This window comes from Oncorhynchus mykiss, chromosome 11 (genome assembly GCF_013265735.2).
Source record: "Oncorhynchus mykiss isolate Arlee chromosome 11, USDA_OmykA_1.1, whole genome shotgun sequence".
Taxonomy (NCBI): Eukaryota; Metazoa; Chordata; class Actinopteri; order Salmoniformes; family Salmonidae; genus Oncorhynchus; species Oncorhynchus mykiss.
The window spans coordinates 52,315,761-52,339,267 of record NC_048575.1 but is presented as its reverse complement, the minus strand read 5'-3'; the positions used below and the strand labels follow the sequence as shown (position 1 = coordinate 52,339,267).

Genomic DNA, 23,507 nt, shown 5'->3' with positions numbered 1-23,507 from the left:
ATTTAGCAAGGAACACGGCCGCCAGAGGAAAAGGAAGAGATCCCATGATGAGACCTCTCAAGAGGAGACAGCTCAGGACAGTGCAGCAACGGTGTTTCAGAACAGTGTTTTTTAATGCTTTGGACAACATCATAAGTGACTTGGACATTGGGTTCCAGAACACTGTTTTTTAATGCTTTGGACAACATCATAAGTGACTTGGACATTGGGTTCCAGAACACTGTTTTTTAATGCTTTGGACAACATCATAAGTGACTTGGACATTGGGTTCCAGAACACTGTTTTTTAATGCTTTGGACAACATCATAAGTGACTTGGACATTGGGTTCCAGAACACTGTTTTTTAATGCTTTGGACAACATCATAAGTGACTTGGACATTGGGTTCCAGAACACTGTTTTTTAATGCTTTGGACAACATCATAAGTGACTTGGACATTGGGTTCCAGAACACTGCAATAATTGTAGAATCATTTTCTGCTGTTCTGAAAGTTGGGCAGATTAGTGAGGATAAAGTCCCTTCTGTGTGCCAACCACTGATCATGAAGTATTCCAGAGATCTTACACCTGAGTTTCATCATGAAGTAAGACACCTGAACACTGTATATGCTGCCACTTTCCCCCCTAACTTGTCCCCTCTTGGTCTCCTGAATGCAATTTGTAAGATGCAGCTGCAAAACATTTTTGGAGAAGTGTGAGTTGCTTTACATATATTTTGCACACTGCCTGTGACTGTTGCTGGTGGCGAGAGCTTTCAGTAAGCTAAAACAGATTTTAAAAAACGAATTGAGCTCCACTATGTCCCAGGACAGCCTTTGCAGTCTTGCCATGCTGTTAAATGGCATGGTTATGGATATTGGATCACTACACACATGATGCCCACAGGCTGAGAACAAGATATATCTCAAAATAATGGCTGGATTGCCATAAAATTTCTTGTGCACAATCAAGACCCCAAGTGGAAGAAACCTATTCATTTGGTGACCTTTTGACCTTTCCTCTAGCGTCACCATCAGGCCTTTTCATTTCCACTTTTACAGCTGCTTATTTTCTAGTTGGTATGTATACTTAGTTCAAAAATCTGCTGCTGATTTTGTTATTTTGTTTGTTATGTTCATTTATTTTAATTGAAGAGGTTAATGTATATTTATTTTAAATTGTTCATTAAATGTTAAGAGAATTTTCTATTCAAGAACGTTAACATTAAAATTACATTTAGACTGTAAAAAGATGGCCTTTAGCACATTTCTTATAGAGGGGATCAGTCTGGCATCAAATAGTGAATTTCACAGAATGTTGCATGTCTGCACAATGTTACATTTTCACAGCTCACTGTCAGTAAATACCGTACAGTAAATATTGGACTACAAGAGTTGCAAACCTGCAAAGGTAGAGTTATTTAAAACTTTGAATGGGTTGATTGGGTTCTGGAGGTGTGTGGTTACAGCAATTGCGCAGGGTTGGAGTGGCCTGTGGTGGTGGGGCCCAATGTGATGTCTTTTCATGGGGCCCAAAATCCCTGGCGGCTCCCCTGGGGATGACCAGGGATGATCTCTCAGTAAGTGTGTGAATTAGGCCATTTTCCAATTCTGCTAAGCATTCAAACTGTAACAAGTACTTTTGGGTGTCAGGGAAAATGTATGGGGTAAAAAGTTGTGAAAATAATAATAATACGGTACAGATACCCCAAAAAACTACTCAAGTAGTACTTTCAAGTATTTTTACTTAAGTACTTTACACCACTGCCTACAACAATCATTTATGGGCACGGTGTTAGATCTTCCCACACCGAAACACTGTAAATGTCAAGGTGCCAGGGACTTTCATAGTAGTGACAGGTGAGCGACGTGAACAGAGTGCTATGATTTTCGTTACGTGTCTGCGCGCGTCCTGCATCAGCGCCACATAGCAATCAGGTGGTAAATGCAACTTTTAAGAACAGCTTTTGAAGGCAGCTATGGTTTTGTTGTTACCGTACGAAGGCCGACAATGTGAGAAAATACACAACCAAACGGCAATGAGTAGGTCTACTGCTGAAACGAGACAAGGAGCAAGACTCAAATCCGAATCTAGGACGTCCTTGCTGAAATCTTCCTCGGTAAGCAGTAGATCGACATACTTCCCTGAACGCACGACAGGAACCGACCGAAGTCATCATCATCGTCCAGCTGCAATTCAAGTGAGCAGCAAAGTCGCAGAGGAGTCATTCTTGTCCGCAGAGTGCGACGTTAGTGCGCGGAGACCCCTGTGGCATCCTTCGCTACTCCGCAACGTTACCCAGAATAGGGACACGACCCGAGCTAGTAAGAGCCAGCCCCACGCCTCCAACGGCCAGATACCCGCTGCCAACTTCCAGGATGACCCATCTGAGCAACATGGTTTGGGCCGAGGTGTGAGAAAACATTGCAAGTCATCCAACCCCACCGACACCACCGGAAAACGACCCGGGACGACCGACCGCCTGCAAACCACCACAGCCACACTCAACCTACCCACTTGGACCCCAGAATACAGCCCCACTCTGATTGCAGAGATGACACCGCGCTATTTTTTGAGTCGAGGGACCATACAAGGCCAAGTTCGTCCACTATCGGGAATGCCAGCATGCCTTCCCCAGCTTTCTCATCGCCTATCCCCGTGTCCAGCCGATCCTCTCACCGCTCCGGAAGGTCCAGTGCGGCATCCTTTGAATCCGACTTCAATTTGCGCCCAATTCTCAGCTCGGTTTTTGGGCAGGTAAGGCCCAATTAAAAGTATTTCTTAATTATGAAAAATAATGATTAACAATGAATCACTGATTTATAAGGATACGCTTCTTCAAATAGTTGGGTCATTATGATTAAACATATTACATTGTGGGCCTTACCACAATGCTATATTTCATCATCAAGGCCTATGTAGACCTGTAATCTATTCCTTAAGAGGAAGTAATAGGTCTACCTTTATCAGGGTATTGATCTCAGATAGAGGTAGTAGTCTGAATGTAATTGATAGTGCATGAAAACTAATATTTGAGGGTCACAATTAACATCTTGTAGCGGAATCTTGCAGCTATGTAACATGCCTCACGAGCCTAGTAAATCAATTACATTAATAATGGCTGAGCTTGTCTGTGAAAGTGCAGAGGGCTTCAGTGGGTCCTCTTATCAGAGCTCCTCTGTCAGGGAACGTGAATAGGAAACCATGTAGGCTATCTTCATTGTAAGTTTCACATCAAGTCATCCAGAAAAGCAATGCACACATTTGGAGGGCACACATTAGCTATACATATCAGATTTTTCTGGCATTGTAATAAATTCACAGCTACACACATTGCTGTATAAAGCCATGTCTGGATTGATGGTTTCTCAGCATGGATGTACAATACATTCTGAAAGTATTCAGAACTTTTTCCACATTTTGTTATGTTACAGCCTTATTCTAAAATTGATGAAATAATTTTAAAAATTAAATAAAAAAATAAAAAAATCGATCTACACACAATAGCCCATAATGACAAAGTGAATACAGGTTTTCAGAAAAATTTGCAAATGTATAAAATGTTTTAAAAAACAACTCTTATTTACATAAGTATTCAGACCCTTTACTATGAGACTCGAAATTGAGCTCAGGTGCATCCTGTTTCCATTGGTCATCATTGAGATGTTTCTACAACTTGATTAGAGTGCACCTGTGGTAAATTTAATTGATTGGACATGATTTGTAAAGGCACACACCTGTCTATATGAGGTCCCACAGTTGACAGTGCATGTCAGAGCAAAAACCAAGCCATGAGGTCGAAGGAATTGTCCATAGAGCTCAGAGACAGGATTGTGTCGAGGAACACATCTGGGGAATGGTACCTGCAGAATTGAAGGTCCCCAAGAACACAGTGGCTTCCATTATTCTTAAATGGAGACGATTTGGAACCACCAAGACTCTTCCTAGAGCTGGCCGCCCGGCCAAACTGAGCAATCAGGGGAGAAGGGCCTTGGTCCGGAAGGTGACCAAGAACCCAATGGTCACCCTGACCGGGCTCCAGAGTTTCTCTGTGGAGATGGAAGAAACTTCCAGAAGGACAATCATCTCTGCAGCACTCCACCAATCAGGCCTTTATGGTAGAGTGTCCAGATGGAAGCCACTCCTCAGTAAAAGGCACATGACAGCCTGCTTGAAGTTTGTCAAAAGGCACTTAGAGACTCTGACTATGAGAAACAAGATTCTCTGGTTTGATGAAACGAAGATGTAACTCTTTGGCCCGAATGCCAAGCTTCACATCTGGAGGAAACCTGGCACCATCCCTACGATGAAGCATAGTGGTGGCAGCATCATGCTGTGTAGATGTTTTTCAGCGGCAGGGACTGGGAGACTAGTCAGGATTGAGGGAAAGATGAACAGAGCAGAGTACAGAGAGATCCTTGATGAAAACCTGCTCCAGAGCACTCAGGACCTCAGACTGGAGGCGAAGGTTCACCTTCCAACAGGACAACGACACTAAGCACACAACCGAGACAATGCAGGAGTGGTTTTGGGACAAGTCTCTGAATGTCCTTGAGTGACCCAGCCAGAGCCCGGACCTGAACCTGATCAAACATCTCTGGAGAGACTTGAAAATAGCTATGTAGCAATGCTCCCCATCCAACCTGACAGAGCTTGAGAGGATCTGCAGAGAAGAATGTGAGAAACTCCCCAAATACAGGTGTGCCCAGCTTGTAGCATCATACCCAAGAAGACTCGAGGCTGTAAGCTCTGCCAAAGGTGCTTCAACAAAGTACTGAGTAAAGGGTCTGAATACTTATGTAAATGTGATATTTCAGTTTTCTATTTTGTATAAATTTGCAAAAAATTATAAAAAAAGTTTTTTGCTTTGTCTAATGAGGGGTTTAATCCATTTTAGAAAACGGCTGTAACGTAACAAAATGTGGAAAAATTGAAGGGGTCTGAATACTTTCAGAATGCACTGTACAGTAGTTCACATGGGAATTAGAAAGTCAGAGACAGCGGAGAGAGAGAGAGAGCAGAATGGTTCTGAAGTGTTCATTTGTATTAGACTGAAATCAATTCTATTTGCATATTCATATATACATTGATCAAAAAGCTATGATGATATCTGTTTTGTATTTTACTCTTTGAAGGTAGCCTAGTCACTTTGAAGTATCTCGTCAAGATTAAAGGATCTTAGCTGTTCCACACATCACTGCAACCCAGAGCAGGTGTTTTCCAAACGTGTCGGATGTGTTTTATAGATATTGTAATTATTGCCCAGAAATAAATAGCCAATTATAATTATTCATACACAGAACGTAAACATAATAATGTGCTTCTGCAGACTGGGGTCTTTAGTGTTCATAAAGTGGAAGTTGGTACTGGTCTCTTAATGGGATTGTGGCATCATGGAGTGGGCTCTTGACTTGTATAGTAATGGGGTGTTGTGATATGCTATTTCTCATACTTTGGTTATCATTTCAATAAGTATCCTGCGGAATAGGTGCACTATAGTGAATTAGTTTCCTTTTTAATGTGTTTTTGCTGAGTGTTTGCATACTGAAGCTTTGGTGCTTCTAACAAGGAAGTCAGTGAGTCGGTATGACAACCCTCAGCTCAGCAGCCAATCTATGTTCTCTGTCATCTGGACTCCGAGTCAGTCAGGAAGTGTGTGCCAGTGAAACATAAGTTGAATATGAATCAGCTCTTTATGACACAGTAATTGAGAGGTAGTGAGTGATACACAGGGAGAAGCGTAACACATGGACTATCAGATCCCCAAATAGCAGGTGTTATTTGGACACAATGTTTCTGAGACAAATAAAGCAGACATCTCCTTCTACTTATTCACTTTAAAAAAATAACAGACCATTAGAGAATGTTCTAAAATGAATGCAAAGCTACAATGCTCTCCCTGTTTCCCTCCCTCTCTCTTCTTCTCCATCCATGGTTTTGTCTCCGTCTTCTGTGATGTTCTCTGTGAAATTACCTCCGTATATCTGTTAGGTCAGTGTGACCTAGTCATAGTCTACAGAGGGGAGGTGATGGGAGAGGGGAGGACATGAGAGGGGGAGAGGGGAGGAGAATGGAGGATAGATGGGGAAAATAGAGCCAGGTGACAGTTGAGCAGAAAAATGTATTAATCTCTGACCTGTACATTTACCATGAATTTAGAACAGGGGCATCATGCACCCCACAATTCTGGATGAGAATGAGAATATTGCAGTATTCATTTTTTCATCTCACTTTCTATCTATGAACTAAATATACTTTCCTGCAACCTGCCTCACCCAATGTGGTACGGATCTGCTATTTTTATTCCTTATATCTGGAACCTCCATCAGGAGCTAGGCAGCTAACTAGCTCCTAGTCTTTGTTAGCCACGGCTAGCGGCCTTCACCTTTAGGTCGGACACCGCCAGCTTTAGCTTGGACAATACAGGCCTGTCTTTACAGCACGATATCAACACAGAGCATATCGGACTGCTTCTCTCTACCACATCACCTGTTTCCTGCCGCTCTGGATCATTAGACCGGATCATCGCAGCTAGCTAGCTGCTACCGAGTGGCTATTGTTAGCCAACGCCTCCCAATCAACACCTGTGACTGCTTTATGCCTCTCTCTAATGTCAATATGCCTTGTCTACTGGTGTCTCGGCTAATTCTTATTGTTTTATTTCACTGTAGAGCCCTCAGTCCCGCTGACCTTGCCTTAGATAGCTCTTTTGTCCCACCCCCCACACATGTGGAGACCTCAACTGGCTTAACTGGTGCCACCAGAGATGAAATCTCTCGCATTGTCACTCAACGCCTAGGTTTACCTCCACTGTACTCACATCCTACCATACCCTTGTCTGTACATTATGCCCTGATTCTATTCTACCACGCCCAGAAATCTGCTTCTTTTATTCTCTGTCCCCAATGCACTAGGCGACCAGTTCTTGTAGCCTTTAGCCGTACCCTTATCCTACTCCTCCTCTGTTCCTCTGGTAATGTAGAGGTTAACCCAGGCCCTGCAGCCCCCAGCACCACACCTATTCTCCAGGTGCTATCATTTGTTGACTTCTGTAACGGTAAAAACCTTGGTTTCATGCATGTTAACATCAGAAGCCTCCTCCCTAAGTTTGTTTTATTCACTGCTTTAGCACACTCCGCCAACCCTGATGTCCTAGCCGTGTCTGAATCCTGGCTTAGGAAGGCCACCCAAAATTTGGAAATTTCACAGAAACTTGCCCAAGCCTCCCCTGCTTCTCCTTCACCCAAATCCAGATAGCCGATGTTCTGACGGAGCTGCAAAATCTGGACCCCTACAAATCAGCCGGGCTAGACAATCTGGACCCTCTCTCTCTCTAAAATTATCTGCAGCAATTGTTGCAACCCCTATTACCAACCTCTCTTTCGTTTTGTCTGAGATGCCTAAAGATTGGAAAGCTGCCGCAGTCATCCCCCTCTTCAAAGGGGGAGACACTCTAGACCCAATCTGTGAAAGACCTATATCCATTCTGCCCTGCCTTTCTAAAGTCTTCGAAAGCCAAGTTAACAAACAGATCACTGACCATTTTGAATCCCACCATACCTTCTCCGCTGTTTTCCGAGCTGGTCATGGGTGCACCTCAGCCATGCTCAAGGTTCTAAATGATATCATAACCGCCATCGATAAAAGACAGTACTGTGCAGCCGTCTTCATCGACCTGGCCAAAGCTTTCGACTCTGTCAATCACTGCATTCTTATCGGCAGACTCAACAGCCTTGGTTTCTCAAATAACTGCCTCGCCTGGTTCACCAACTACTTCTCAGGTATAGTTCAGTGTGTCAAATCGGAGGGCCTGTTGTCCGGACCTCTGGCAGTCTCTATGGGAGTGCCATAGGGTTAAATTCTCAGGCTGACTCTTTTCTCTGTATATATCAATGATGTCGCTCTTGTTGCTGGTGATTCTCTGATCCACCTCTACATAGACGACACCATTCTGTATACTTCTGGCCCGTCTTTGGACACTGTATTAACAAACCTCCAGACAAGCTTCAATGCCATACAACTCTCCTTCCGTGGCATCCAACTGCTCTTAAATGCTAGTTAAACTAAATGCATGCTCTTTGACCGATCGCTGCCCGCCTAGCATCACTACTCTCGACGGTTCTGACTTAGGTATTTGTAGTTGTCTGCGTATTCTAGGTATCTGATTAGACTGTAAACTCTCCTTCCAGGCTCACATTAAGCATCTCCAATCCAAAATTAAATCTAGAATCGGCTGCCTATTTCACAACAAAGCCTCCTTCACTCATGCTGCTAAACATACCCTCGTAAAACTGACTATCCTACCGATCCTAGACTTCGGCGATGTCATTTACAAAATAGCCTCCAATACTCAGCAAATTAGATGTAGTCTATCACACTGCCATCCGTTTTGTCACCAAAGCCCCATATACTACCCACTACTGCGACCTGTATGCTCTCGTTGGCTGGCCCTCACTTCATATTCGTCACCAAACCCACTGGCTCCAGGTCATCTATAAGTCTTTGCTAGGTAAAGCCCTGCCTTATCTCAGCTCACTGGTCACTATGGCAACACCCACCCATAGCACGTGCTCCAGCAGGTGTATTTCACTGGTCATCCCCAAAGCCAACTCCTCCTTTGGCCGCCTTTCCTTCCAGTTCTCTGCTGCCAATGACTGGAACGAATTGCAAAAAATCACTGAAGCTGGAGACTTAATCTCCCTCACTAACTTTAAGCATCAGCTGTCAGAGCAGCTTACCGATCACTGTACTTGTACACAGCCCATCTGTAAATAGCCCACCCAACTACCTCATCCCCATATTGTTATTTATTTTTGCTCTTTTGCACCCCAGTATCTCTACTTGCACATCTATCACTCCAGTGTTAATGCTAAATTGTAATTATTTCACCACTATGGCCTATTTATTGCTTTACCTCCCTAAGCTTACTACATTTGCACACACTGTATCTAGATTTTTCTACTGTGTTATTGACTGTACGTCTGTTTATCCCATGTGTAACTCGTCACACTGCTTTGATTTATCTTGGCCAGGTCACAGTTGTAAATGCGAACTTGTTCTCAACTGGCCTACCTGGTTAAATAAAGGTGAAATAAAAACATTTAAAAAATGGATAGCCTGAAATTGCATCTTGGTAGCTAGTCATGAGATTGGGAACCTATCTGGTCTAGCTAAAGCCATCGTCATAACATTGCTAGGTGGCTAGTAGTATTACAGAGAAACAACAACAAAAATATACAGTACCAGTAGAAAGTTTGGACACAGCTACTCATTCCAGGTTTTTTCTTTATTTTTACTATTTTCTACATTGTAGAAATTACATTTGATAAAAGGTAGCAGCACAAGCTAAGGACTGATAATATTACAATATGACTGAGATGCAGCATGACATAATTAACAGGTCAAAGGCAGGGCCCTAAGCACATTGAACAGGTCATTCATACAGTGGGGCAAAAAAGTATTTAGTCAGCCACCAATTGTGCAAGTTCTCCCACTTAAAAAGATGAGGACTGTAATTTTCATCATAGGTACACTTCAACTATGACAGACAAAATGAGAGAAAAAAATTCCAGAAAATCACATTGTAGGATTTTCAATGAATTTATTTGCAAATTATGGTGGAAAATAAGTATTTGGTCACAAGATTTCTGGCTCTCACAGACCTGTAACTTCTTCTTTAAGAGGCTCCTCTGTCCTCCACTCGTTACCTGTATTAATGGCACCTGTTTGAACTTGTTATCAGTATAAAAGACACCTGTCCACAACCTCAAACAGTCACACTCCAAACTCCACTATGGCCAAGACCAAAGAGCTGTCAAATGACGCCAGAAACAAAATTGTAGTCTTGCACCAGGCTGGGAAGGCTGAATCTGCAATAGGTAAGCAGCTTGATTTGAAGAAATCAACTGTGAGAGCAATTATTAGGAAATGGAAGACATACAAGACCACTGATAATCTCCCTCGATCTGGGGCTCCACGCAAGATCTCACCCCGTGGGGTCAAAATGATCACAAGAACGGTGAGCAAAAATCCCAGAACCACACGGGGGGACCTAGTGAATGATCTGCAGAGAGCTGGGACCAAAGTAACAAAGCCTACCATCAGTAACACACTACGCCGGCAGAGACTCAAATCCTGCAGTGCCAGACGTGTCCCCCTGCTTAAGCCAGTACATGTCCAGGCCCGTCTGAAGTTTGCTAGAGAGCATTTGGATGATCCAGAAGAAGTTTGGGAGAATATCATATGGTCAGATATAACTTTTTGGTAAAAACTCAATTTGTCGTGTTTGGAGGACAAAGAATGCTGAGTTGCATCCAAAGAACACCATACCTACTGTGAAGCATGGGGGTGGAAACATCATGCTTTGGGGCTGTTTTTCTGCAAAGGGACCAGGATGACTGATCTGTGTAAAGGAAAGAATGAATGGGGCCATGTATCGTGAGATTTTGAGAGAAAACCTCCTTCCATCAGCAAGGGCATTGAAGATGAAACGTGGCTGGGCCTTTCAGCATGACAATGATCCCAAACACACCGCCTGGGCAACGAAGGAGTGGCTTCGTAAGAAGCATTTCAAGGTCCTGGAGTGGCCTAGCCAGTCTCCAGATCTCAACCCCATAGAAAATCTTTGGGAGTTGAAAATCCATGTTGCCCAGCAACAGCCCCAAAACATCACTGCTCTAGAGGAGATCTGCGTGGAGGAATGGGCCAAAATACCAGCAACAGTGTGTGAAAACCTTGTGAAGACTTACGGAAAACGTTTGACTTCTGTCATTGCCAACAAAGGGTATATAACAAAGTATTGAGAAACTTTTGTTATTGACCAAATACTTATTTTCCACCATAATTTGCAAATAAATTCATAAAAGATCCTACAATGTGATTTTCTGGATTTTTTTTCTCATTTTTGTCTGTCATAGTTGAAGTGTACCTATGATGAAAATTCCAGGCCTCTCTCATCTTTTTAAGTGGGCCAACTTGCACAATTGGTGGCTGACTAAATACTTTTTTGCCCCACTGTATATATATTTTTAATTATTTGACAGGGACAATGCACATCAATTAACATTTTTGCTGGATAGTTTTCAGCTGTAGTCCCTGGGCAAATAGATAAAAACATTTAGCATCACAATTTTCCCTAAGAAAATTAAATATATTCAAGAAATAACTACATGGGCTAGCTAGAAGGAAGACGTTAAAAATAATAATAATAATAAATAATAATTGTGAAGAAACAAAATACAAACAATCAAATAGGCAAATGTCAAATAGATATTATTACAACATTTTTAAAGAAATTAGAGAATTACAGACAGGTGTCCATCTTTGGTTTTAGAAATGGGGGGACATAATTTTTTATCCAGTCAGTTAAACACTCCAAACAGCCTACCTGACCACTCGGAATCGTCCGCATGATCCTAAAGCACACCGTTGCCTCGTTTTGTATCACAATCCAATGATAAAACTGGGGGGAATGCAATTTCAGAATATGGGGGGGACATCTATCCCCCATCCCCAGTAAAAGTTGTTCCCCTGCTCTCACACACAATACAACTCACAACTGTACCTTTGTATTAATTCTGTCCCATAGCTGCTGACTGGCCACCCCTCATAGCCTGGTTCCTCTCTAGGTTTCTTCCTAGATTCTGGCCTTTCTAGGGAGTTTTTCCTAGCCACCGTGCTTCTACACCTACATTGCTTGCTGTTTGGTGTTTTAGGCTGTGTTTCTGTACAGCACTTTGTGACATCAGCTGATGTAAGAAGGGCTTTACAAATACATTTAATTGAAATTTGATTACTACGGGTTTCTCAAAACCAATTTATGGTCAATCTGGTGTCTGCAGTGGCCATACAGCATTTACTACAATGCAGCTTCCGCAGAAGTCAGAGCATTCGTACTTCTTGCACTTTAGTTTCCCGGTGCTTGACATAGGAGCACAGCCAAGAAATGATGACGTAAAAAGGCGGCACCATTTTCCCACCTGCATCTCCACTTCAACCCTTCATTTTTTTGGTCCTGCAACTGCCTGTCTCCACTTCTTGTTTCAAGCTTCCCCTTTCATAGATGTGGTAAAGAGGTCAATGGAACTCAACCAAACCATTGTCAACCCCAATTCAGGTCATCGTCATCATTCAACTGCATTACAGTTAAAAACTACTTTGACTACCACAACCAATTTCTGTATGGTATTGTAGCTATGCTACCAGTTTATATGAACGAGAGTTAGCATTTAGCGGTCACTTCTTCTAAACCTGATAAGGGACAACTTCTAAATGTTATGCAGCGAAAACAGCTAAATAATGTATATCCAAATCAGATTCTAGTAACCACATTGTGGGCTTGTTACAATACATCAGTCATGATGGATTTGACGAATATATACACTTTGTTAAATCAGATTTGTTTAATGTGTGCTAATCTAGCGTCCTTCTATCCCAATTACTTCCCAGTTCTTCCAGGAGTTAAAACACATTTTTGTGTCTTTGAAATCCCTACATTAAATCACTACGAAGTACCACAAAGATGTTTATATTTGCGAACTTATTCAGATAGCCTTTCGTCAAAGTGTTCCATGTTTGTTGTGAAGGAACTTGTCAAGGAAGTGTTTATACAGAATGTACTGCCCCCACCTACCGTCAACCAATCATGTTAGTGCGGAGCTATACGGAGAAATGCGGAGTCCTTCGCATTGCCGGATCAAGCATAAATCACGTTTAACTGCCCTCCATATACCCGAACCCCCCTTGCCCCCCTAGAAAGCTGGTCCATGAAGACAAGAGACAGTACAGTGTGGTGCAGTTCTGCGAGGAAAGAGGCTTTGCCCTTACAGGGCCTTTCAGGAGCCCCTCATGGCCCTAGCACAAAACTGTGCTCTCATTCACAACATTATGGGACCACCTGCATCTTCCTGCGCAATGACCTGGATAATAGTAAGTCTCGACACAGAAACCCATATTTTTGTATCCGTGTGTGTGTTTGTTTGGTAAATGCAATCAGACATTTTAACACATCCATTTGGCAAGTCTGTCCATAATTCTATCCTCCTGATTCCTGCTTACAACCAAAAACTAAAGCAGGAAGTACCTGTGACTCAATACGGAAGTGGTCAGATGACACAGATGCTGAGCTACAGGACTGTTTTGCTAGCACAGACTGGAATATGTTCCGGGATTCAGCCGTTGGCATTGAGGAGTATACCACATCAGTCACCAGCTTTATCAATAAGTGCATCGATGACGTCATCCCCACAGTGAATGTACGTACATATTCCAACCAGAAGCCATGGATTACAGGTAACACCCGCACTGAGCTACAGTCTAGAGCTGCTGCTTTCAAGGAGCTGGACACTAATCCAGACGCTTAAGAAATCCCTTGACGAACCGTCAAACAGGCAAAGCATCAATATTGTTTAAGATTGAATCCTACTACACCGGCTCTGATGCTCATCAGATGTGGCAGGGCTTGCAAATTATTAAGGATTACAAAGCGAAGCCCAGCCGTGAGCTGCACAGAGACATGCGCCTACCAGACAAGCTAAATTACTTCAATGCATGCTTTGAGGCAAGCAACACTGAAGCATGCATGAGAGAACAAGCTGTTCCGGACAACTGTGTGATCACGCTCTCCTGACCAACTGGCAAGTATCTTCACTGACATTTTCAACCTCTTATGTAATACCTACATGTTTCAAGCAGACCACCATAGTTCCTGTGCCCAAGAACACCAAGGTGACCTGCCTAATTGTCTACTGACCAATAGTACTCATGTCTGTAGTCATGAAGTGATTTGAAAGGCTGGTCATGGCTCACATCAACACTATCATCCCAGAAACCCTAGACCCAGTCCAATTCACATACCGCCCCAACAGATCCACAGATGGCGCAATCTCTATTGCACTCCACACTGCCCTTTCCCATCTGGACAAAAGGAACACCTACATGAGAATGCTGTTCATTGACTACAGCTCAACAACATATTGCCCTCAAAGCTCATTACTAAGCTAAGGACCCGTGGACTAAAAACCTCCCTCTGCAACTGGATCCTGGACTTCCAGACGGACCATCCCCAGTTGGTAAGGGTAAGCAACAACACATCTACCACGGGGGCCCCTCGGGTGCATGCTTAGTCCCCCCCTGTACTCCCTGTTCACCCACGACTGCGTGGCCATCATTAAGTTTGCCGACTACAAAACGGTGGTAGGCCTGATCACCGACAGCCTATAGGGAGGAGGTCAGAGACCTGGCAGTGTGGTTCCAAGACAACAACCTCTCCCTCAACGTGAGCAAGACAAAGGAGATGATTGTGGACTACAGGAAAAGGAGGGCCAAGCATGCCCCCATTTACATCGATGGAGCTATAGTGGAGCGGGTTGAGCGCTTCAAGTTCCTTGGTGTCCACATCACCAACAAACTATCATAATCCAAACACACCAAGACAGTCGTGAAGAGGGCACGACAATGCCTATAGTGCATTTGTAAAGTATTCAGACCCCTTGACTTTTTCCACATTTCCTTCATCAATCATCTACACACAATACCCCATAATGACAATGCAAAAACTGAAATATCACATTAACATAAGTATTCAGACTAGAGGTCGACCAATTCATCGGAATGGTCGATTTAATTAGGGCCGATTTCAGGTTTTCATAACAATCGGAAATCGGTCTTTTTGGGCGCCGATTTGCCGATTTTAAAAATAATAATAATAAAAATAAAATAAAAAGATTACACCTTTATTTAATCTTTATTTAACTAGGCAAGTCAGTTAACACATTCTTATTTTCAATGACGGCCTAGGAACGGTGGGTTAACTGCCTTGTTCAGGGGCAGAAAGACAGATTTTCACCTTGTCAGCTCGTCAACCTTGTCAAAGGTTAATGAAATACAAATGGTATAGAGGGAAATAGTCCTATAATAACTACAACCTAAAACTTCTTACCTGGGAATATTGAAGACTCGTGTTAAAAGGAACCACCAGCTTTCATATGTTCTCGTGTTTTGAGCAAGGAACTGAAACGTTAGCTTTCTTACATAGCACATATTGCACTTTTACGTTCTTCTCCAACACTTTGTTTTTGCATTATTTAAACCAAATTTAACGTTTCATTATCTACTTGAGGCTAAATTGATTTTATTGATGTATTAAATTAAGTTAAAATAAGTGTTAATTCAGTATTGTTGTAATTGTCATTATTACAAAAAATGTGTTTTTATTAATAATCGGTAATGGCTTTTTTGGTCCTCCAATAATCGGTATCGGCGTTGAAAAATCATAATCGGTCGACCTCTAACTCCGACCCTTTACTCAGTGCTTTGTTGAAGCACCTTTGGCAGTGATTACAGCCTCGCGTCTTCTTGGGTATGACGCTAAAAGCTTGGCACACCTGTATTTGGGAAGTTTCTCCCATTCTTCTCTGCAGATCCTCTCAAACTTTGTCAGGTTGGATGGGGAGTGTCGCTGCACAGCTATTTTCAGGTCTCCAGAGATGTTAGATCGGGTTCAGGTCCGGGCTCTGGCTGGGACACTAAAGGACATTCAGAAACACGTCCCAAAGCCACTCCTGCATTGTCTTGGCTGTGTTCTAAGGGTTGTTGTTCTGTTGGAAGGTGAACTTTCGCCACAGTCTAAGGTGCTGCGCTCTCTGGAGCAGGTTTGCACCATTCATCTTTCCTTTGATCCTGACTAGTCTCCCAGTCACTGCCGCTGAAAAACATCCCTACAGCATGATGCTGCCACCACCATGCTTCACTATAGGGTGATGAGCGGTGCCTGGTTTCCTCCAGACATGACGCTTGGCATTCATGCCAAAGAGTTCAATCTTGTTTTCATCAGACCAGAGAATCTTGTTTCTCATAGTCTGAGAGGCCTTTAGGTGCCTTTTGGCGGACTGTCATGTGCCTTACTGAGGAGTGGCTTCCGTTTGGCCACTCTACCATAAAGGCCTGATTGGTGGAGTGCTGCAGAGATGGTTGTCCTTCTTGAAGGTTCTCCCATGTCCACGGAGGAGCTCTGTTAGAGTGACCATTGGGTTCTTGGTCACCTCCCCTGTCTAAGGCCCTTCTTCTTCTTATGTAAATAAGGTATTTCTATTTTCGCTTTGTCATGTGTAGATTAGTGAGAGGAAAAAATAACGTCATCCATTTTACAATAAAGCTGTAACTGTGGAAAAGCGGAAGGGGTTGGAATTCTTTCCAAATGCACTGTATTCCCTCTCCGAAGACTGAAAGGATTTGGCAATGTTCCTCAGATCCTCAAAAAGTTATACGGCTGCACCATCGAGAGCATCGTGACTGGTTGAATCACCGCAACTGCTTGGCAACCAACTGCAAGGCACTACAGAGGATAGTGTGTACAGCCCAGTACATCACTGGGGCCAAGCTTACTGCAATCCGGACCTCCATACCAAGCGGCGTCAAAGGCCCTAAAAATTGTCAAAGACTCCAGCCACCCAAGTCACAGGCTATTTTCTCTGCTACCGCACGGCAAGCAGTACCGGAGCGCCACGGCTATGTCCAAAAGGCTCCTTCACAGTGTAACGGTTGTCTGTGGTGGAAGAATGTGAGGACCAATGCGCAGCGTGGTAAGTGTTCATATTCTTTAATAGAACTCAGAACACTAAAATACAAAACCAACAAGAGAACGAAATGAAACCGAAACAGTTCTGTCTGGTACAGATACGAAACAGAAAATAATCACAACTCAAGGGTGAAAAACAGGCTGCCTAAGTATGGTTCTCAATCAGGGACAACGATTGACAGCTGCCTCTGATTGAGAACCATACCAGGCCAAACACAGAAATACCAAATCATAGAAAAAAGAACAGACTGCCCACCCAACTCACGCCCTGACCATACTAAAACAAAGACATCACAAAGGAACTAAGGTCAGAACGTGACACACAGCTTCTACCCCCAAGCCATAAGACTGCTGAACAGTTAATCAAATGGCTACGCGGGCTATTTGCATTGACCCCCCCCCCATTTTACGCTGCTGCTACTCACTGTTTATTACCTATGCGTAGTCACTTTACCCCTACCAGTACCCCCTGTATATAGCCTCGTGATTATTTAATTGTGCTACTTTTTTTACTTTAATATTTTGCATTTTCTTACTCTGCATTGTTTGTTAAGGGCTTGTAAGTAAGCATTTCATGGTAAGGTTGTATTTGGTGCATATGACAAATCAAATTTAATTTGATGTGTGGCATGTGTGGGTACGAATATGCTGGTGAGACAATAAACACGGCCTTACCTGAGGCTACACACGCCATGTTCAACACACTTTGTTTTACATTTTATGTTTGTTGTGAATGATGTCAAAGGAAACACCTGCGGTCTGTGTGATTTAGGTTATTGGCGAAGACTTTGTGTTGTGGCTCCTGATGGCTGCTTGATGTTTAGCCAACAGTATCTCTTCGGGCCTCTCTGTTTTATGTGTGAGTGGTTCCGGTCAGACAGTTCTTTGGGCCTGACGTCAGAGTTGATGCTGTGTTTACACTTCTCTCTGCTTCTGCAGGTTAGCCCCTAAAGGTTCTGGGATATGTCTCTCTCCCTCTCTGTCCTCTGTATCCTTTAAAGGTTGCTTTCATTGCAAGCCAGACCTGACAAAAGAACACAGCTACATTCTTTTGCAGAATGAAAGACAGGCGTTTCCCGGCTGCGCTGTGTGTCTGATGACGCAGGGAGCAGTCTGAATGGGTGTCATTAGATGTTTGAAAACATTCCAGTGACTTCATTCTTTACTATATTGCTATTGACTTGAGTTGCACCAGAATAAATTATCATGGAGCAGACCGCTGATTTACCTTTCAAAGTCACTTTGTTCCTGGCATAATAGTGTAAGAATATAATAGGAACGACTTTTGTTATTATCACTAAATTACTTATTCATGATGTTGATTTTTATTAATATTTTATTTTATTTCCAATTCTGATTACACTGAGACTGTCTTCTTTGCCCTAATAGGACAGAAAGTTGAGGCCAGAGGAGATTGATGGTAAGTGTTTTTTCATGTACATTCCTGTGCTTGTCTCTCTGTAGTTGTCGCTGGTAGTGGCAGTAGTACAGTCGTGTTCAGATCACTCCAGAGTAATCTTCCTCTGTATTCTCTCTGCAGAGTTGCGGGATGCTTTTAAGGAGTTTGATAAGAACAAAGACGGTTTCATCAGCTGTAAAGACCTGGGAAACTGTATGAGATCCATGGGATACATGCCTACTGAAATGGAGTTGATAGAACTGAGCCAACAGATCAACATGAATTGTAAGAGTGTGAAAGTATGTGGACACTTGCTCGTCGAACATCTCATTCCAACATCATGGGCATTAATATGGAGTTGGTACCCCCTTTGCTGCTATAACAGCCTCCACTCTTCTGGGAAGGCTTTCCACTAGATGTTGAAACATTGCTGCAGGGACTTGCTTCCATTCAGCCACGAGCATTAGTGGGGACGGGCCTTCCAATTCATCCCAAAGGTGTTTGATGGTGTTGAGGTCAGGGCTATGTGCAGGCCAGTCAAGTTCTTCCACACCGATCTTGACAAACCATTTATGTATGGACCTCGCTTTGCTGAATGCTGAAACAGGAAAGGGCCTTCCCCAAACTGTTGCCACAAAGTTGGAAGCACAGAATCATCTAAAATGTCATTGTATGCTGTAGTGTTAAGATTTCCCTTCACTGGAACTAAGGGGCCAAGCTCGAACAATGAAAAACAGACCGAGACCCTTATTCCTTATCCACCAAACTTTACAGTTGACACTATGCATTGGGGCATGTAGCGTTCTCCTGGCGTCCGCCAAACACAGATTCATCCGTACTGCCAGATGGTGAAGCGTGATTCATCACTCCAGAGAACGCATTTCCACTGCTCAAGTGTCCAATGGCGACAAACTTTACACCACTCCAACCGACGCTTGGTGATCTTAGGCTTGTGTGTGGCTGCTCGGCCATGGAAACCCATTTCATGAAGCTCCAGATGAACAGTTCTTGTGCTGACGTTGCTTCCAGAGGCAGTTTGGAACATGGTAGTGAGTGTTGCAACCGAGGACAGGCGATTTCTACGTGCTTCAGCACTCACAGTTGACCGGGGCAGCTCTAGCAGGATAGAAATTTGACAAACTGACTTATTGGAAAGGTGGCATCCTATGACGGTGCCACTTTGAAAGTCACTGAGCTCTTCAGTAAGGCCATTCTACTGCCAATGTTTAGCTATGGAGATTGCATGGCTGTGTGCTTGATTTTATACACCTGTCAGCAACCGGTGTGGCTGAAATAGCCAAATCCACTCATTTGAAGGGGTGTCGACATACTCTTGTATATATAGTGTATTTGCCGTACAGGTACATTACACCATGGTTTGCTAATGCCCTCCACTAACTTCTTCTTTCTCGCTCGTTTCTTCTCTTTTTGTAAAGTGGGAGGTCATGTTGATTTTGAGGATTTTGTGGAGTTGATGGGCCCCAAACTTCTCGCTGAAACTGCAGATATGATTGGTGTGAAAGAACTAAGAGATGCCTTCAAAGAGGTGAGAAACCGGATTGGCAGAGAGAGAGAGGGAGGAGAGGATGATACGGAGAAAAGTAGTTATGTTGTGTCTCTCTCTAATATTTCAGGCTCTGGATTATGAATGTGATCGTTTGTTTTTTCCTCTTGAAGTTTGACACCAACGGTGATGGAGCGATAAGCACATCTGAGCTGAGAGAAGCCATGAGGACGTTGCTGGGACAACAGGTGAGGTTACGGAATCAAGTCTGTCAGAGTAGCTTAATCAATGTATGCATCACTACTAAAAACGGTTTGTTTTTGCACAGACTTGTTCCTCCTATGTTACTGGACTGTAGGTTGGCCACAGGGACATAGAGGATATCCTGAGAGACATTGACTTGAATGGTGATGGGCATGTTGACTTTGAAGGTAAGCTGATGCAGATCTTGTTTATCTATACCAGCATAATAATACAATCACAGATAATATTGTAATAGCTAGAGACTTTGCTACTTATGCTGTATGCAAGGTAGTCTCTATCTGCTGGGACAGGAGTGCTTCATGAATGCTTGATGTCGACTGGTCTTCCTTACTCTTCGCTCTCATTGTATTTCCTTCCTTTTATCCACTTTCTGGCAAAGCTTCAAATAGCTTTGATATTTGCAAACTGTGTTTCAACCATGTAAGGAAAGTGTGGTCTCCTCCATCATAAACAACTATGGGTCAAATCACTGTAAGTCAAATATAGACATATGATACTGTCAACTCCCACACAGAGCAAAAATATGCATATTTTACCACACACACACTGTCTGAACTTCTAATCTTTGACAGATCTTATCCTCTCTTTTCACAGAGTTTGTACGAATGATGTTCCGCTGAGAGGAGGAGTGGACAACATGGCTTCAAGTTATTTTTGCTGAATGTGAACCTCTGCTTTTCTCATTCGATGATGAAAAAGTGGCAGAGGAAATATTAGGACCTCTGAGAAATGTTTTCCTGAGGGAAACTGGAATTAAAGCCCTTTACATCTAAGGGGAAACGGATGAACACTGTTCTCCCCAAAATAGTGTTCTTCTCTAAAAGCCCCACAGTCCAACAGAGGCAAATTCTACTGTAGTTTACAGACTGACTTGCTTATGGTTTCCTGCACTTTTAGCCCTCCACAAACTGTATACACTTGTGTGTAGCCTGCTATTTAGGCAAGTTTTGTTTCTCGACCGTTAAAGGGCAATCCGCCATTGAAACAATAACGCTTGTGTTTTGGTAAAAGGCTAAGGAATAAGCCTGGAGAAATGGAACCACTTTGAAACTCATGAACAGCTCAAGGACTGACCATCCATGATATCAACATTCTAGTTTTAACCATGTCTGAGGCAATACCGTGTTTGTTTACGTTTATAAACATTTGCGTAAAACATGCTGATATTTTGGGTTCCGATGAGGTACGATAGTTGATCCATGCTCATGAGGCGTCTGTTATATTCTTCAAGAATCAATGGGTATACAGTATATCATTAATATATGAGTCCAAAAACTGATGTAGCAACTGTAGATTTCCCCTTTAAATGTCAATATTACTTGTGACTACTGGTAAATTCTTCAAGTTTGGGTAATAGAGTGAGAAAAGCAGAGAGTGTCATTTGTGTGACTGATCACAAATGGGTTTGTATGTATGTACGTGTTATATCTAATGACCAAGAACTCCAGCACGTTACTTGTGAGAACAGAAGAGTGCATAGTTTTGAGTGTTTATGTCCCACAGATGTGTGTGTTTGTGCACCTATTTTTACTGTCCTTGTACCCACCATCTCGAGGCTTATAAATGATTTGTTTTATACTGCTTAATTTGGATATCCTATCTGTGTGACCCTGGGTCTGAACGAAAGATCTCAGAAAGCAGCAGCAATTTTACACTTTCATTCATTTAATTAACTGGTCCCTGATACTGTATGATCGTTTAAGTTGTGAACACTGTGTTTACCCAGTACCATAAAAGCACTGGATGCTGTCTGTAATGTGATGGGACGGACAAGCAAGTGCTAAGAGGACCTCCGTGAACAAGCCAACCCCAGATCTGGAAAATAGTAGCTTTTCTTCACATTTATGGGCAGTGCACTCAAAACATGATGGTTTTGTGTACAGTAGCTTGTCTGTCTGTCTGTTTGTTTCCTGTATGTTAGTCATAGTTTGTCCTTTTGCTGTTGTTATGCATGCCAAAAAGACAAACATACTTGTAATTACAGTATATTGAATACATTGTCTAATGTATATAGTAGGCTACAGAGTACTAAAAATACATGTATTTTTTTCAGTTATACAATATGTCCCAGGACTATGCTGTAAACCCAGGATATAAAAGATATTACAAGACGAACGTAATAAGCCTAGCCTATACTAGGAAACTGTGAAGGAAAGAAGTGTCTCACAGGGACATTTGGACTGACACATCAAACCTTCCTTTTTAAATTGCATAATGTACAAACTATACAGAGCAATAAACTTAAGTCTAGGCACAATAAATATACACTGAACAAAATATAAATGCACCATGTAAAGTGTTGGTCCAATGTTTCATGAGCTGAAATAGAAGATCACAGAAATGTTCCAGAAGCACAAAAAGCTTATTTCTCGCAAACGTTTTTGTTTACATCCATGTTAGTGAGCATTTCACCTTTGTCAAGATAATCCATCCATATGACAAGTGTGGCATATCAAGAAGCTGATTAAACAGCATGATCATTACACAGGTCCACCTTGTGCTGGGGACAATAAAAGGACACTCTAAAATGTGTGGTTTTGTCACAACACAATGCCACAGAAGTTTTGAGGGAGTGTGCAATTGGCATGCTGACTGAAAGAATGTCTACCAGAGCTGTTGCCAGAGAATGTAATGTTAATTTCTCTACCATAAGCAACTTTGTTTTAAAGAATTTGGCAGTACGTCCAACTGGCCTCCCAACCGCAGACCACGTGTAACTACGCCAGCCCAGGACCGCCACATCTGGCTTCTTCATCTGTGGGATCGTCTGAGACCAGCCACCCAGACAGCTGAGGAAACTGTGGGCTTTCACAATCAAATAATTTCTGCACAAACCTTTGATGTCCACTGGCACACTGGAAAAGTGTGCTCTTCACGGCTTAATCCCAGTTTCAACTGTACTGGGCAGATGTCAATGCTGTGTCATGCCATTCATCCGCCGTCATCACCTCATGTTTCAGGATGATAATACACTCCTCCCGAGTGGCACAGTGGTCTAAAGCACTGCATCGCAGTGCTATCTGTGCCACCAGAGATTCTGGGTTTGAGCCCAGGCTCTGTCGCAGCAGGCCACGAGCGGGAGGCCCATGGGGCGCACAATTGGTCCAGCGTCGTCCGGGTTGGGGAAGATTCCTGATGGTTTGGCCGGCAGGGAAATCCTTGTCTCATCGCGCACTAGCGACTCCTGTGGCGGGCCGGGTGCAGTGCACGCTGACCAGGTCGCCAGGTGTACAGTGTTTCCTCCGACACGTTGGTGCGGCTGGCTTCCGGGAAGGATGTGCATTGTGTCAAGAAGCAGTGCGGCTTGGTTGGGTTGTGTTTCGGAGGACACATGGCTCTCAACCTTCGCCTCTCCTGAGTCCGTACAGGAGTTGCAGCAATGAGACAAGACTGTAACTACTACCAATTGGATACCACGAAATTGGGGAGAAAAAAAAGGGGTAAAATATTTGTTTAAATAAAAAAAAGATAGTACACTGCTCCATGTCGCAAAGATCTGTACACAATTCCTGGAAGCTGAAAATGTCCCTGTTCTTCCATGGCCTGCATAATCACCAGACATGTAACCCAATGAGCATGTTCGGGATGCTCTGGATCGAAGTGTACGGCAGCATGTTCCAGTTCGCGCCAATATCCAGCAACTTTGCACAGCCATAGATGAGTGGGACAACATTCCACAAGCCACAATCAACATCCTGATCAACTCTCTGCGAAGGACATGTCACGCTGCATGAAGCAAATGGTGGTCACACTAGATACAAACTGGTTTCCTGATCCACGCCCCAA

General features: G+C 43.1%; 1 protein-coding gene across 1 annotated transcript; it reads left to right on the top strand.

The window, feature by feature from the left end:
- The first annotated feature begins 1,956 nt into the window (after nt 1-1,956).
- Nucleotides 1,957-22,028, top strand: LOC110535058 (calcium-binding protein 1-like). Its single transcript, XM_036936315.1, has 8 exons — nt 1,957-1,990; nt 2,371-2,735; nt 17,944-17,974; nt 18,095-18,238; nt 19,390-19,499; nt 19,631-19,705; nt 19,816-19,888; nt 20,316-22,028. Exons 1-8 carry the CDS (start codon nt 1,957-1,959, stop codon nt 20,339-20,341), a joined length of 858 nt encoding a protein of 285 aa, XP_036792210.1. The 3' UTR covers nt 20,342-22,028.
- The last annotated feature ends 1,479 nt before the right edge of the window (nt 22,029-23,507 follow it).